The following is a 16,533-nucleotide window of genomic DNA, read 5'->3' as shown; positions in this document are numbered from 1 at the left end:
AACACTAAGGGAACAGCAGAAGAAGAGAGGCAGGAAGTAAACACTAAAGGGAACAGCAGAAGAAGAGAGGCAGGAAGTAAACACTAAAGGGAACAGCAGAAGAAGACAGACAGGAAGTGAACACTAAAGGGAACAGCAGAAGAAGACAGACAGGAAGTAAACACTAAAGGGAACATCAGAAGAAGACAGACAGGAAGTAAACACCAAAGGGAACAGCAGAAGAAGACAGACAGGAAGTGAACACTTAAGGGAACAGCAGAAGAAAACAGACAGGAAGTAAGCACTGAAGGGAACAGCAGAACAAGACAGACAGGAAGTAAACACTAAAGGGAACAGCAGAAGAAGACAGACAGGAAGTAAACACTGAAGGGAAGACCAAGTATATATATAAAGCTGTCATGCTGCCTCACCTCTGCGGTGCCTTCAGAGGTTTTGAAGGTCTTCCTCAGAGTGCTGAAGGTTCCCTGGAGTCCTTGCTGCTGCGACATCTTCAGCATCGCCGAGAACAGTTTGGGGGTTTCTGCTCGGGGCGGGACGACCTCTTTGACCTTCTCGTCCGGCTTCTTATCCTTGGACAGCATCGTCCTGCACAAACACAGAGACGGGTTGAAGGAGAAACACAAACATTGGTTCAGACACAGATACGTGTCACCCACAACAACTACGATAAGGGGCATTACAACCACAAATACAGAGAACGTAACACACAACATGACTACAAAGAGACACAACATGTCTTTGAAGAGAAACAACATGACCTCAAAGAGACGCCAAACAGCCTCACTCACAAAAAGGACCGCTAAAGGACACGAAATGACCTCAAAGAAACACATCATGAGCACAAAGAGACCCAGAAGAGCTATGAAAGGTTAACAACCACAAAGATACTTTCAAAACTACCTAAAACGACCTCAAATTAAAACTGAATATATTCACAAAAGGAACAACATCTATAAAAAGGGGCGAAAGACCACAAGACAACACAAAGCCACTAGAAAGAGACACACAACCACTACAGAACCAGAAAGTATTACAAACACACACACTTTAAATCTCTGTGCCAATGTTCCAATAGACTCAAAACGTTTAAATCTCTGTAGAGAATCTCCCCTATCAACTCATACTCTGCCGCTGTTTAACCTTCTACACAACCAGCCACACAAAGACTACATTCAGATCCCTGGAGGTCCGTACCAACACCCGCTCCAGGTCCAGCACATCACAACCGCAAAGAGACGACCAACAACCTTATAGAGACAACAGACGATGGCTCAGACACAAATTGAAACTACAAGGAGACACAAAATGACTTCAAAAGCCACGAAACAACCTCGGGGAGACAAAACGACCAGAAAGAAACACAACATAAGCACAAAGAGACCCACAAGAGCTATGAAAAGGCTAACAACCACAACGAGACACACAGAGACATAACATGACTTCAAAGAGACACCTAACACAGAAAAATACCTACAACGACAGCTCTGAAAAGGGGCAACACGACCACAAGAAGACACAAAGTCAGTAGAAAGAGACAACAACTACAGAAACACAAACTATAACTAAGACACAACACAACTTAAAATCTCTGTGCCAATGATCCTATAAACTCATACTCTGCTGCTGTTAAGAACATATATTACACCTTACTTTCTACTCAACCAGCCACACAAAGACTACATTCAGATCCCTGGAGGTCCGTACCAACACCCGCTCCAGCACATCTACCTGCTCTGCTGCAGCTCCATGATGGATCTGAGCTCTGCCGCCTGAGAGAGGATTACCAGGGCGGACTAATCCTGTCCAGGATCTACCGGGAGGAGTCCCAAGATCTTCAACCATCAACGACTGATGGCCGTGCAAGTTGCAGAAAAGCCTTTGACGCAGCATGGTCACACATTACAGACTGATGACAGGCTAATAAACCTGGAACCTGCAAAATAGACCAGTTATATTGTGCAATAATCGCTGCTAATGCACACCATTTTCATTCCTGCACATATTTCTATTCCAATTCTACGATTTCAATCTTATTCGATGTAAATACTGCTATATTTCACTAAATGTTTAAAACATTTTTTTAACAACACCAAGTACAAGTCTTCATATGTGTTAACCTACCTGCAATAAACCTCTTTCTGATTCTGATGTGAAAAACATACATTAGTTATAATATCTCAACACCATATTATGCCTCTTATTTATCTTATATAACTTATCCATATTAATACGTTAGCTTTATCATTGCTGGCCTTTTATAACCTGCTTGACACTTATATTTCCCCGCTAAAGGAATACTGATTCTGATCGTCTAACATGAAGAACACAGTTTAGCAACTTCCCTTTTTCTCTATATAATTATAATAAGCTTTATTGTACAGTGACCCATGAGCCAGGCAGCACTTCAGAGAAAGGCCTCCGTAACATTAATCTGTGTGCAACTTATACATATCAATATCTACTCGGCACTATTTCTATTATATTCTATTTGATTGTATTTACTTGCACTATTATCTGTGTTATTGTGTTGCTCTGTTGGAGGAGCCTGTGACCTACATATCTGCACTGTAGCTCTGACACATGACAATAAAAGCCTTGAATCTTGAATCTCTTACTTGGCCTTCTTGCGGAGGAGTTTCTGGGACTCGGGGTAGTGCACCAGGATCTCTGCCAGGTCCTTCTTGTCGAGGATGAAGAGGTTAGCGAAGCCGTGCGCCCTCACGTCGGCCGTGCGCCGGTTACCCCCGCCTCCCGCCAGCAAACTGACCAATCACAGAGGAGGGGGTCAGCAGGATTCAGAGAAAACGGAACATCGATTTTCAGAGTTATCGAGTGGTGCACTAAGTATTTCTGTGGTGGACCCTGAAGGCAACATCTCCCTGGTTCCCGACACAAAATCTTGGGCTCGAAGATGTTGAGTCGTCTCATTTAGACTCTTGTTATTTACTGACGTTATCTATGTCGTGGAACAAAACAACTAAAAACACATTCACGAAACCATTGACTTCCGGACGAGGCTAGGTTCTGGTTTTAGGACTCATTCCAGAACCATTTTCCATATTAACTTGTTAACATTAAAAAGATAGCATAGGTTAAGCAGGCTAATATTAATATGGAACACTCAGTGTTTTACGCACATCAAAACTAAAGATTGACTATTATTTTCTAGAGTGTCCAAAAATAAAATAGAATGTCCGTTGCCCTTTCTCAAAATATAAGGTCTGAAGGGTTTGTCTGTCAAACTAAGATGTGATGTTGACTATAGAAAAGTTCAGTGACATGCTCTTTATCAATTATCATTTTATATTTCATGTGTGATTATTTATATGAGATAAGAAGATAAGATTTAGTGATCCCAATTTGGGAAATGTTTGCAAAACTAAAAGAATCATAAACGTTTGTTTGACACAGAGATTCCCATTGGACCAGAGAGATGCTGCCTTCAGGGAACCGAAATACCACATCCTACACCAAGCTATTTCCAGCCTTCTGATACTCTGGTCTACTGACCTCTGCACTCTGAGAACACTCACACTCTGTACCGTATCTTTAACACGTTAACAGGATTTAATTACAGGACATTACTGTGACGCAGACACGGAGCTGCTCTGACCTGATCTCCCCGAACACAGCGCCCGCTCTGATGGTGACGAACACCGTCTGCAGGTCAGGACCCCCCACCACCTGCACCGCCCCCTGCTGGATGATGTACATCTGACGCCCTATCTCCCCCTGCAGAACACACACACAGGTTAACACACACACACACACACACACACACACACACACACACACACACACACACACACACACACACACACACACACACACACACACACACACACACACACACACACACACACACACACACACACACACACACACACACACACACACACACACACATACACACACACACACACACACACACACACACACACACACACACACACGTGTTACCTTCACACAGACGAAGTCTCCGGGCAGGTAGACGACAGATTTGAGTCTGGTCAGCAAGTCGAACATCATCTGTCTGTCACAGCCCTTAAAGGCAGAGAAAAGAGATACAAATTATACTTAAATAAATAAATATAGAAATATAGAAATTTAAAAGAATCCCCTGAAATAAATTGGGAATAATTATGCTGAATTATAAAAAGTCAAATGAAATAAATAAATATGGACAAATAAAATTGATTTTATTCATAATAATTTGTTCACATCAAACAGAAACTGAAATTCTTTCGTGGTGTCACAAAGCATTTAAAATATGTAATGCATTATTTTGATGTTATTAAAGTTTGCTGACCTGGAACAGGGCCACTTTACTGATGATGGCGTAGTTGACGTCCACAGCGATGTCCAGCCTCATCTTTACAGGAAGCTGCACCAGGAGCTCCTGTTCATCTGCAGGGAACACATCCAAACACTCTCAGTGTCCCTGAACGCACCACGAGACGTTTATGGACACTTCTCTATATCTCAGTTTCTTTAAATAAAACTGCAAAAATCATCAATTGCAGAAATATAATGATGAGGTACTGTACTTGAATAGTACCCTGAAGCTCCTTTCTGCAGTACTTTACTACAGTTTGAGGTACTGTGCATACTTTTTTTACATTTTAAACTTTTATTCTTCGATGTTTTTAGACATTGTTGATTATTTAGGTAGTAAACTCATATAGTTACTCAAAAAAAACAACATAAAATAATTTAAATTAGCCCGATTGCAAACAGTTACAACATTGAAATAATGTGTACATGTAAATGCTTCAGTATTAATAATTCAAACAGAAAATATGTAACATTTAACAGTCCGAAAGCACCATTTTCCATAACTTTGATATTGAGATTTTAAGTATATTTTGCACTTATACTTGTGCTGTTACTCGTGTACATTTGTAATGATGTATCTTACCCAGCATGCCCTGGCTCTTCCAGGTGTAATCGTACCAGGTGCGGATGCGGTTCTGGACGGGTGCGGGGATGTTGTAAGAGTTCATGTACTTCATCGTGCTGTCCATAGTCGCTCGGTAGTAGTTCTCTCCGGCCGTGGCGGCCCCGACCACATCCCTCATCTGAGGCAAAATCATTTATATCATTTTACATTACATACATCATGTCATATATTTTGTTATTATATTATGCTCACGGAGAAAACGGGAATGACGCTTCGACATTTTTCTCCAAGGGAAGGAACAAAATATCCACACTACTCATAATCCCGTTTTAAATTAAATCTGATGAAATCTAGGGCTACACAATTTCAAAACAATATTTTACTGCAATTATTTTGACTGACATTGATTCAAAATATGAAAGGGATCATTTTTTAACCATAATTCTCATTATCATTAGTTTACTACTTTACTTATACAATGTTATCAATGGCTGCTTCTTCAATACTTTGATCACTTTTAACTAATTTGCTTTTTCATAATACTGGTACTTTTACCATGTTAGTGTAATTAGTTTTTTCAATTGATATGCCTCTTTATTAAATACATAAGTCTCTCTGTGCCTTTGCTGAAGATGTACCCGCAGTGTGGCGAGTAACAACGCACTGCACCCACTGATCTTTAAGGATTGTATTCCCTTCTACTCATTTAATGAAATAAGAGTGTGTTTAATGGCTGACCTGCCCGATCATGATGGAAAACGCAAAGACGCCCACGAAGTAGTTGATGAGCTGGAAGTAGATCTCGAAGACGGTGGTCGGGTCCGGCAGTCCTCCGATGGTGATCAACGTCTTCACCGCAAAGTAATAGCAGCGGATATAACTGTGAGAAAAACAATATATGATACTGTCTTCAATCTGGTTCCAGACAGAGGGTGAACAATAAAGAGCTACATACTGATATACACCTGAACATCAGCAGGAGAGGACTCTTTAAAGTAGAGACACTACATACTGATATACACCTGAACATCAGAGGAGAGGACTCTTTAAAGTAGAGACACTACATACTGATATACACCTGAACATCAGCAGGAGAGGACTCTTTAAAGTAGAGACACTACATACTGATATACACCTGGACATCAGCAGGAGAGGACTCTTTAAAGTAGAGACACTACATACTGATATACACCTGAACATCAGCAGGAGAGCACTCTTTAAAGTAGATACACTACATACTGATATACACCTGAACATCAGCAGGAGAGGACTCTTTAAAGTAGAGACACTACATACTGATATACACCTGAACATCAGCAGGAGAGGACTCTTTAAAGTAGAGAATCTACATACTGATATACACCTGAACATCAGCAGGAGAGGACTCTTTAAAGTAGAGACACTACACACTGATATACACCTGAACATCAGCAGGAGAGGACTCTTTAAAGTAGAGACACTACATACTGATATACACCTGAACATCAGCAGGAGAGGACTCTTTAAAGTAGAAACACTACATACTGATATACACCTGAACATCAGCAGGAGAGGACTCTTTAAAGTAGAGACACTACATACTGATATACACCTGAACATCAGCAGGAGAGGACTCTTTAAAGTAGAGACACTACATACTGATATACACCTGGACATCAGCAGGAGAGGACTCTTTAAAGTAGAGACACTACATACTGATATACACCTGAACATCAGCAGGAGAGCACTCTTTAAAGTAGAGACACTACATACTGATATACACCTGAACATCAGCAGGAGAGGACTCTTTAAAGTAGAGACACTACATACTGATATACACCTGAACATCAGCAGGAGAAGACTCTTTAAAGTAGAAACACTACATACTGATATACACCTGAACATCAGCAGGAGAGGACTCTTTAAAGTAGAAACACTACATACTGATATACACCTGAACATCAGCAGGAGAGGACTCTTTAAAGTAGAGACACTACATACTGATATACACCTGAACATCAGCAGGAGAGGACTCTTTAAAGTAGAGACACTACATACTGATATACACCTGGACATCAGCAGGAGAGGACTCTTTAAAGTAGAGACACTACATACTGATATACACCTGAACATCAGCAGGAGAGCACTCTTTAAAGTAGAGACACTACATACTGATATACACCTGAACATCAGCAGGAGAGGACTCTTTAAAGTAGAGACACTACATACTGATATACATCTGAACATCAGCAGGAGAGGACTCTTTAAAGTAGAGACACTACATACTGATATACACCTGAACATCAGCAGGAGAGGACTCTTTAAAGTAGAGACACTACATACTGATATACACCTGACCATCAGCAGGAGAGGACTCTTTAAAGTAGAGACAATACATACTAATATACACCTGAACATCAGCAGGAGAGGACTCTTTAAAGTAGAGACACTACATACTGATATACACCTGAACATCAGCAGGAGAGGACTCTTTAAAGTAGAGACACTACATACTGATATACACCTGAACATCAGCAGGAGAGGACTCTTTAAAGTAGAGACACTACATACTGATATACACCTGAACATCAGCAGGAGAGGACTCTTTAAAGTAGAGACACTACATACTGATATACACCTGAACATCAGCAGGAGAGGACTCTTTAAAGTAGAGACACTACATACTGATATACACCTGAACATCAGCAGGAGAGGACTCTTTGAAGTAGAGACACTACATACTGATATACTCCTGAACATCAGCAGGAGAGGACTCTTTAAAGTAGAGACACTACATACTGATATACACCTGAACATCAGCAGGAGAGGACTCTTTAAAGTAGAGACACTACATACTGATATACACCTGAACATCAGGAGGAGAGGACTCTTTAAAATAGAGACACTTCATACTGATATACACCTGAACATCAGCAGGAGAGGACTCTTTAAAGTAGAGACACTACATACTGATATACACCTGAACATCAGGAGGAGAGGACTCTTTGAAGTAGAGACACTACATACTGATATACACCTGAACATCAGCAGGAGAGGACTCTTTAAAGTAGAGACACTACATACTGATATACACCTGAACATCAGCAGGAGAGGACTCTTTAAAGTAGAGACACTACATACTGATATACACCTGAACATCAGCAGGAGAGGACTCTTTAAAGTAGAGACACTACATACTGATATACACCTGAACATCAGCAGGAGAGGACTCTTTAAAGTAGAGACACTACATACTGATATACACCTGAACATCAGCAGGAGAGGACTCTTTAAAGTAGAGACACTACATACTGATATACACCTGAACATCAGCAGGAGAGGACTCTTTAAAGTAGAGATACTACATACTGATATACACCTGAACATCAGCAGGAGAGGACTCTTTAAAGTAGAGACACTACATACTGATATACACCTGAACATCAGGAGGAGAGGACTCTTTAAAGTAGAGACACTACATACTGATATACACCTGAACATCAGCAGGAGAGGACTCTTTAAAGTAGAGACACTACATACTGATATACACCTGAACATCAGCAGGAGAGGACTCTTTAAAGTAGAGACACTAAATACTGATATACACCTGAACATCAGCAGGAGAGGACTCTTTAAAGTAGAGACACTAAATACTGATATACACCTGAACATCAGCAGGAGAGGACTCTTTAAAGTAGAGACACTACATACTGATATACACCTGAACATCAGCAGGAGAGGACTCTTTAAAGTAGAGACACTAAATACTGATATACACCTGAACATCAGCAGGAGAGGACTCTTTAAAGTAGACACACTACATACTGATATACACCTGAACATCAGCAGGAGAGGACTCTTTAAAGTAGAGATACTACATACTGATATACACCTGAACATCAGCAGGAGAGGACTCTTTAAAGTAGAGACACTACATACTGATATACACCTGAACATCAGGAGGAGAGGACTCTTTAAAATAGAGACACTTCATACTGATATACACCTGAACATCAGCAGGAGAGGACTCTTTAAAGTAGAGACACTACATACTGATATACACCTGAACATCAGGAGGAGAGGACTCTTTGAAGTAGAGACACTACATACTGATATACACCTGAACATCAGCAGGAGAGGACTCTTTAAAGTAGAGACACTACATACTGATATACACCTGAACATCAGCAGGAGAGGACTCTTTAAAGTAGAGACACTACATACTGATATACACCTGAACATCAGCAGGAGAGGACTCTTTAAAGTAGAGACACTAAATACTGATATACACCTGAACATCAGCAGGAGAGGACTCTTTAAAGTAGAGACACTACATACTGATATACACCTGAACATCAGCAGAGAGGACTCTTTAAAGTAGAGACACTACATACTGATATACACCTGAACATCAGCAGGAGAGGACTCTTAAAGTAGAGACACTACATACTGATATACACCTGAACATCAGCAGGAGAGGACTCTTTAAAGTAGAGACACTAAATACTGATATACACCTGAACATCAGCAGGAGAGGACTCTTTAAAGTAGAGACACTACATACTGATATACACCTGAACATCAGCAGGAGAGGACTCTTTAAAGTAGAGATACTACATACTGATATACACCTGAACATCAGCAGGAGAGGACTCTTTAAAGTAGAGACACTACATACTGATATACACCTGAACATCAGGAGGAGAGGACTCTTTAAAATAGAGACACTTCATACTGATATACACCTGAACATCAGCAGGAGAGGACTCTTTAAAGTAGAGACACTACATACTGATATACACCTGAACATCAGGAGGAGAGGACTCTTTGAAGTAGAGACACTACATACTGATATACACCTGAACATCAGCAGGAGAGGACTCTTTAAAGTAGAGGACACTACATACTGATATACACCTGAACATCAGCAGGAGAGGACTCTTTAAAGTAGAGACACTACATACTGATATACACCTGAACATCAGCAGGAGAGGACTCTTTAAAGTAGAGACACTAAATACTGATGTACACCTGAACATCAGCAGGAGAGGACTCTTTAAAGTAGAGACACTACATACTGATATACACCTGAACATCAGCAGGAGAGGACTCTTTAAAGTAGAGACACTACATACTGATATACACCTGAACATCAGCAGGAGAGGACTCTTTAAAGTAGAGACACTACATACTGATATACACCTGAACAATCAGCAGGAGAGGACTCTTTAAAGTAGAGACACTAAATACTGATATACACCTGAACATCAGCAGGAGAGGACTCTTTAAAGTAGAGACACTACATACTGATATACACCTGAACATCAGCAGGAGAGGACTCTTAAAGTAGAGACACTACATACTGATATACACCTGAACATCAGCAGGAGAGGACTCTTTAAAGTAGAGACACTACATACTGATATACACCTGAACATCAGCAGGAGAGGACTCTTTCAAGTAGAGACACTGCATACTGATATACACCTGAACATCAGCAGGGAGAGGACTCTTTAAAGTAGAGACACTACATACTGATATACACCTGAACATCAGCAGGAGAGGACTCTTTAAAGTAGAGACAATACATACTGATATACACCTGAACATCAGCAGGAGAGGACTCTTTAAAGTAGAGACACTAAATACTGATATACACCTGAACATCAGCAGGAGAGGACTCTTTAAAGTAGAGACACTACATACTGATATACACCTGAACATCAGCAGGAGAGGACTCTTTAAAGTAGAGACACTACATACTATACACCTGAACATCAGCAGGAGAGGACTCTTTAAAGTAGAGACACTACATACTGATATACACCTGAACATCAGCAGGAGAGGACTCTTTAAAGTAGAGACACTACATACTGATATACACCTGAACATCAGCAGGAGAGGACTCTTTAAAGTAGAGACACTACATACTGATATACACCTGAAACATCAGCAGGAGAGGACTCTTTAAAGTAGAGACACTACATACTGATATACACCTGAACATCAGCAGGAGAGGACTCTGTTAAAGTAGAGACACTACATACTGATATACACCTGAACATCATCAGGAGAGGACTCTTTAAAGTAGAGACACTACATACTGATATACACCTGAACATCATCAGGAGAGGACTCTTTAAAGTAGAGACACTACATACTGATATACACCTGAACATCAGCAGGAGAGGACTCTTTAAAGTAGAGACACTAAATCCAAAATAACAGACTGCAACATTGTACATAACCTAAATCAGTATTTTTATATAAAGATAGTGACTTACGCGTTGCCTTTTCCATCGTAGACCCACTTGGTGGAGCCCAGTCCTTCGTAGTCGGAGCCCACGTAGAAGAGGCAGGCGTTGATGTGCAGAGAGTATAGCAGGTAGGTGGAGGTCCGGATCACCCTGACACACAACAACAACAACAGCAACAACAAAGGACCAAGATTCAGTTAAGTGAATGCACACTCATACATGCACTGAAAGAAAAACATGCGTGGGGTTCCTCAGGGATCAACACTGGGGTCCCTTTTCCTTTAATCTTTATATAAGACAAGATAAGATAAAAGTTGAAAGGGTAGTACAAAGAAGAGTTCAAATATAACTAAATATACACAATAAGGTGCCACATAATGTTGATAATGCCTTTCCTTATTTACTTTTTTACAATCAGTAATTATCGAGCTATACATATGACACACATTATACATTTGCTGTGTGTTAAAAAGTCCAAAAATCTAAATTGTTTTTATTTATTTTAATATCAATTTGACCCTAAACAGCCAGTTTGTTTTTTGTTTTATTACGTGAGAAAAAAACCCAAAAATGATTTTTTTCAGGAAAACATGAGAAGATGACACAAAGTATGATTTTCTAAATAATTGTATTTGAACATTGGTGGAGGTAAAAAAAGATACTTCCAATTTAAATAAATCATTTTGTAAATCGTGTTCTGTGGCACGAGAAAAGGGTAAAATCAACATGTACACAAACAATAGATCATATTTTGTGACCATTGCACAAACTGGTGTTGAGCTTGGGTCGGTTATTAGAGTTGAAATTTCACCTGTAGATGTACGCTTTCTTCATCACGGCCTCCATTCGGTCGTTGAACTCAAAGAAAGCCATGTACTGGGAGAGGAGGAAGAGGAGAGAGTCAGTATTTCATCTTTAACGATCAGGAAATGCATAAAGACAGAATCCTGCGGACCTTCAGCATACGAGGGAATCTGAGCAGGGAGTTCACTCCGGTGAAATAGTAAAGAATCTCCAGGGGAAACAGACTGAGGACGTCCATCTGAAGACACACGGACAATGAGAAGAGGAAGAAGAAGAAGACACTTTATTTAAGATAAGATAAGAAGATAGGAAGTACTTTATTGATCCCAATTTGGAAAATGTTTGCATTGCAGCAGCATAAAAAGACAAGGCATTTTACATTAGAGAATTTAAAAGACTAGAAATAAACAATCCAACATGTAAACCTCTCAAAAAGAAATAAAATAGCATTAAAAAAGTAGAAGAATATAAATGTTGAAATACAAATGTACAGTGGATATTATATATACATTAAGTGTGTAAGGAATGGAATATTAAATTGAATATAAATGTAAAACAAATGTACAGTGCAAATACACACACGCATATGAATATAGATTTGCACAAACACATGCATTGTTAGAGGGGTGGCAAAGGGAGGAGGCGGTCAGTTTTCAAGCACCATGGAGCATTTTGGGGTTCAGTGCTTGCTCAATGACCTCTCCAGTTACCAGTCCACACTCTGTATATTTATATATGTATATACACACTTGAACGAGCGACCCTTCAGTTCCCAAACCACTACAGACGGAGCCTGCTGCCCAATTGAGTTTGATAATAAGTGTTCATGTTCAACCATAAAATAGATCAACCTGGCACAACCTTAAAGACATAAGTATATACAATGTGTATTATTAATTGTTGGTGTTAGAAACCCCAAGAAAAGAGTTAAAGAAAGATATGAATCTTTGGATCTTACCTTAAATCTCTCAGTCTTCATGTAGTTTTCTCTCATGTCCTTTTTGTCACACTGAAATAAAAAAGTTCCACATTAACAAAGGTTGTTTTTGATAAATCAGGAGTCTTCAAAATGTTTCTGGCCAACAACCATTTACCTGGTTTAATTGTATTACACCTGTGGCTGCCTCTTTATTTAAGATGTTCTCTAATTTATTTTCTTTTTGCCTGAAAGGGTAAGGGCCTCTGATTCTAACTGTATGTATGCCATTTAGTTGCATATTAAATCGGGCTTATCTAAAGTCATATCTGTAAATATACTTTTTATGTTGCATGAAAAACCACTTCTATCTACCGATTCATATTATGTTTAAATGTTTAACATTCATGTGAAAGGCCTACGATTTATTACCAAATACACGTCACAGTCTTTTAAAGGTCACCTAACATGCTATTTTAAGGCATATATTATGGGTCTCAGATCTATAAAAATATATAAAAACATGTCTATGAAATGTTTTGCTCAAAATACAAACAGATCATGCATTTTAGACATCCCTCATACCCCTCTATTCCAGCTGTTAGAAAAACGCGGATGTTGGGTCCTTAGCTTGAGAAAAAAAAGAGGAGGCGGAGTTTAATGCCTGATCAGAATTCTACCAGAGATAAAGTTAAATTCTGCTGTGATAAAACGCCATCCTGTTCTAAACCACATCAAGGATTATTTCTGAATCAGTATGGAGCTCAAATGCTTTTTCTCTTGCAGGTTTATCACAAGGTGAGTTCCTTTTTATTTCCTGCTTTTTAAACACGTGCTCTCCAGTACAGGCTAGCTCTGAGTGTTAGCGAGGCTTGCTAATGTAAACAAAGACGAGATTACGTCCAAAACACGTCAGGCATTGTTTCTGATAGCAACTCTCTGTGGGTCCACCATCCGTAATTACGAAATATCGGCAGCAAATCTTTATCCGCTCGTTGTTCCCCCGTTTTTAAAAGATTTGGGTACGGAGGAAAAGAGAAAGGGTGTTTATGTATGTTATACAAGTTCATGTTTAAAATACATCAAAAAGTCCATTTTGCATGATAGGTTCCCTTTAATATTAACAATTCTGACAAGTGTGGCACCTGTCTCAATTAAAGTTTAACGTTGTTGACACATTTTAGTTTACAGGTTTTTTTTAAAGAAGTTGTTTTATTGCACTTTATGTTATTTTCTATACATTTTCATAGACCAATACAATCTCCTTAAAATATATTCCGTTTTATTCCCATTTTTTCCAATTCATTTATGTGTTTATAATTTATACATTTGAAATCTTCAGAATGTTTTTTTAGTTTTTGGGTAAGGCTTACATATCCAAAACATTTTATGGACTTATTTTAAATAACATTATAAAAAGATTTCACCGATGTGTTAATATTATAACCCATCAGTTTAATTGACATTTTAGTGTTTGATTCATATTTATTTGTATTTTCTAAAATTAAAATAAAATACTTTGGTGTCCCCCATGATAACGACTCAGACCTCTTTTTCGACCCCCATGTTCTAAACTTAAATACACATTTTGCAGATTTCTTTCTTCTGTAGCTCACTGACCACGATGTCTCCTCCGCGGACGAACTGCAGGCGTGGCTGGAAGACGAGGATGTCGGTGATGTAGATTAAGTCGCAGGTGTAGTCGGCCATTAGCCACAGGTGGACGTTAGCGGCGGTTTGGTACGGGAACGCCCAGCGCACCGGGATCAACCAAACATTCCAGTTCCACGCCGCCACTACGAAGAACAGCCAGATCACATAGATCGAATCTGAGGAGACAAACCAGCTTCATTTATCTCCAGTCAGAACTAAACATGGAGAAGTTCAGTTATTAAATATCTGGAACAAACTCCCAGAAACCTGCAGGTCCGCTGGAACTCGGACTACTTTTAAATCCAGGCTGAAGACTTTTCTTTTTGCCGCTGCTTTTAATTGAGCTATTCATATTATCTTTGCTTTTTAATGACTGTTTTTAAATGTCATTTTATATATTATCTCTTCGGGCCCGTCCACACGGAGACGCAAACGAAAACGAACCGAAGTCGTTTTCAAAAAAGTCTTCCGTCCAAACGAAAACGCTCTAAAACGCTGGAGACACTGTCGTACATATGCCTGGCCTGTAAGTGGTGCTGTACTTCCGCCACAAAATACACCAAAAGCAGCGAATAAGATCGATGACGATTATTATTATTATTATTATATTATATTATTATTGTTGCTGATGGTTGTGGTAGAGGAGCTGTAGATTTTGCACTAACATCTATATCATGGTCAGTAGCGTCTGGAGCACGAACGCAACCCTGTGATACGCCATTGTTGTTGGCGAAACGCATCAACAATGACGCGGGGTGAGCAGGAGAGGTGGGGAGAGGCAGGGCTATGGCGTCATCGATTTCAGGCAATGATCGTATAGGGCGTACACATGGAGCCGCAAGCGTTTCGTCTCCAGACTTACCCACTTTGGAAGCCGTTATCAAAGTGTATCGGATTCGGGCTCCGAAGCCGCGGCTCTGTTTTGGCCTCGTGTGGAGGAACCGTCTATACGATAAAGAACTTTAGCGGATACAACTGATATCGCCTCCGTGTGGACGGGGCCTTAATGCTCTTAATGTCTTTCATTTTTGTAAAGCACTTTGAATTGCCTTGTGTTGAAAGGTGCTCTATAAATAAACTTGCCTTAATGCAAGGTGGGGGAAAAGTGACTTTTCAACTAGAACTCCAACTACGTCAGACGCTGGGGTGGGAGGTATGCAGAAATCAGTTCATGAGGACGATGACAAAGAGTGAAGAAAGTGTAGAAAGATGCTCCGAAAAGAGTAGAACGTTCTTATAGAACAGCAGAACGCTTTTGAAGAGCAGAAAGTTATCAGAGAAGAGTCGAACGTATTTGAAAGAGAGTAGAGTGTTGTTGAAGAAAAGAAGAAAGTTGTCGGGTAAGAGTAGTAGAAAGTGATTGAAAAATGGACAATTGCTGGAGACTGGACGGTTGTTAAAAAGTAGAAAGATGTTCTAGAAGAGTAAAACATGTTTGAGAAGAGTAACAATGTGTTGTTGAAGAGTAGAAGGTTGTTGGACGAAAGTGGGAAGTTCAGAAGCGTAGAATGTTTTTAGAGAAGAATAGAAAGTCTTTGGAAAAGAAAAGGAAGTGATTGAAAAACAGTAGAAAATCATCTGAGAAGGGTAGACGGTTTAAAGTTGTTGTTTTGGGTTTTTAGAGGAGAAGAAAAATGAATAAGAGAAAGTAAAAGTTAAGCAGTTGCAGAGTAGAAAGTTGTAAGAGAAGCAGTGAGGCCATATCATTAAATGTGGGGGTCCTCAGGGATTAATACTGGGGCCCTTTTGCCTTTAATGTTTAAATGAGGAGAGTACATGTGACGCTGCAGTACAAAAAAGGATTCAGTGCCAAGAACTAAAAGATGAGATGCAAGACAAAGTAACGATGCCTCTCATTATGGTCCGTCATCATGTCATCATGTGTTATGGAGCTATGCAGATGACACAGTTCATATTGCTGTGATCCATTTTATCATTTCATTTATTAGCTTTTTTAAATTTGGACCCTTTAAACTGTAGGTCAGAATAATGTCACTGTTGTTTATGAAAACAAACAGATTCAA

The 16,533-nt window shown here is 39.6% G+C and overlaps 1 protein-coding gene across 1 annotated transcript in view; it reads right to left on the bottom strand.

Moving 5' to 3' along the window:
- Nucleotides 1-410: 410 nt before the first annotated feature.
- The window catches only part of cngb1a (cyclic nucleotide gated channel subunit beta 1a), a gene marked incomplete at its 3' end in the record, with an annotated part of 46,593 nt that continues 30,470 nt past the window's right edge, over nucleotides 411-16,533 (bottom strand). Inside the window, exons 25-36 of the mRNA XM_034239412.1 lie at nucleotides 14,477-14,685; nucleotides 12,899-12,949; nucleotides 12,092-12,178; nucleotides 11,948-12,012; nucleotides 11,164-11,286; nucleotides 5,639-5,780; nucleotides 4,919-5,078; nucleotides 4,310-4,407; nucleotides 3,961-4,044; nucleotides 3,614-3,732; nucleotides 2,616-2,762; nucleotides 411-585 (exon numbers count right to left, since the gene is read on the bottom strand). Coding sequence (XP_034095303.1) covers nucleotides 411-585; nucleotides 2,616-2,762; nucleotides 3,614-3,732; nucleotides 3,961-4,044; nucleotides 4,310-4,407; nucleotides 4,919-5,078; nucleotides 5,639-5,780; nucleotides 11,164-11,286; nucleotides 11,948-12,012; nucleotides 12,092-12,178; nucleotides 12,899-12,949; nucleotides 14,477-14,685 — 1,460 coding nt within the window. The remainder of the gene's footprint in view (nucleotides 586-2,615; nucleotides 2,763-3,613; nucleotides 3,733-3,960; nucleotides 4,045-4,309; nucleotides 4,408-4,918; nucleotides 5,079-5,638; nucleotides 5,781-11,163; nucleotides 11,287-11,947; nucleotides 12,013-12,091; nucleotides 12,179-12,898; nucleotides 12,950-14,476; nucleotides 14,686-16,533) is intronic.

This window comes from Gymnodraco acuticeps, unplaced genomic scaffold, assembly GCF_902827175.1.
Source record: "Gymnodraco acuticeps unplaced genomic scaffold, fGymAcu1.1, whole genome shotgun sequence".
NCBI lineage: Eukaryota > Metazoa > Chordata > Actinopteri > Perciformes > Bathydraconidae > Gymnodraco > Gymnodraco acuticeps.
Note: the sequence above shows the minus strand (reverse complement) of the source record. Positions and strands in the feature narration are given on the sequence as shown.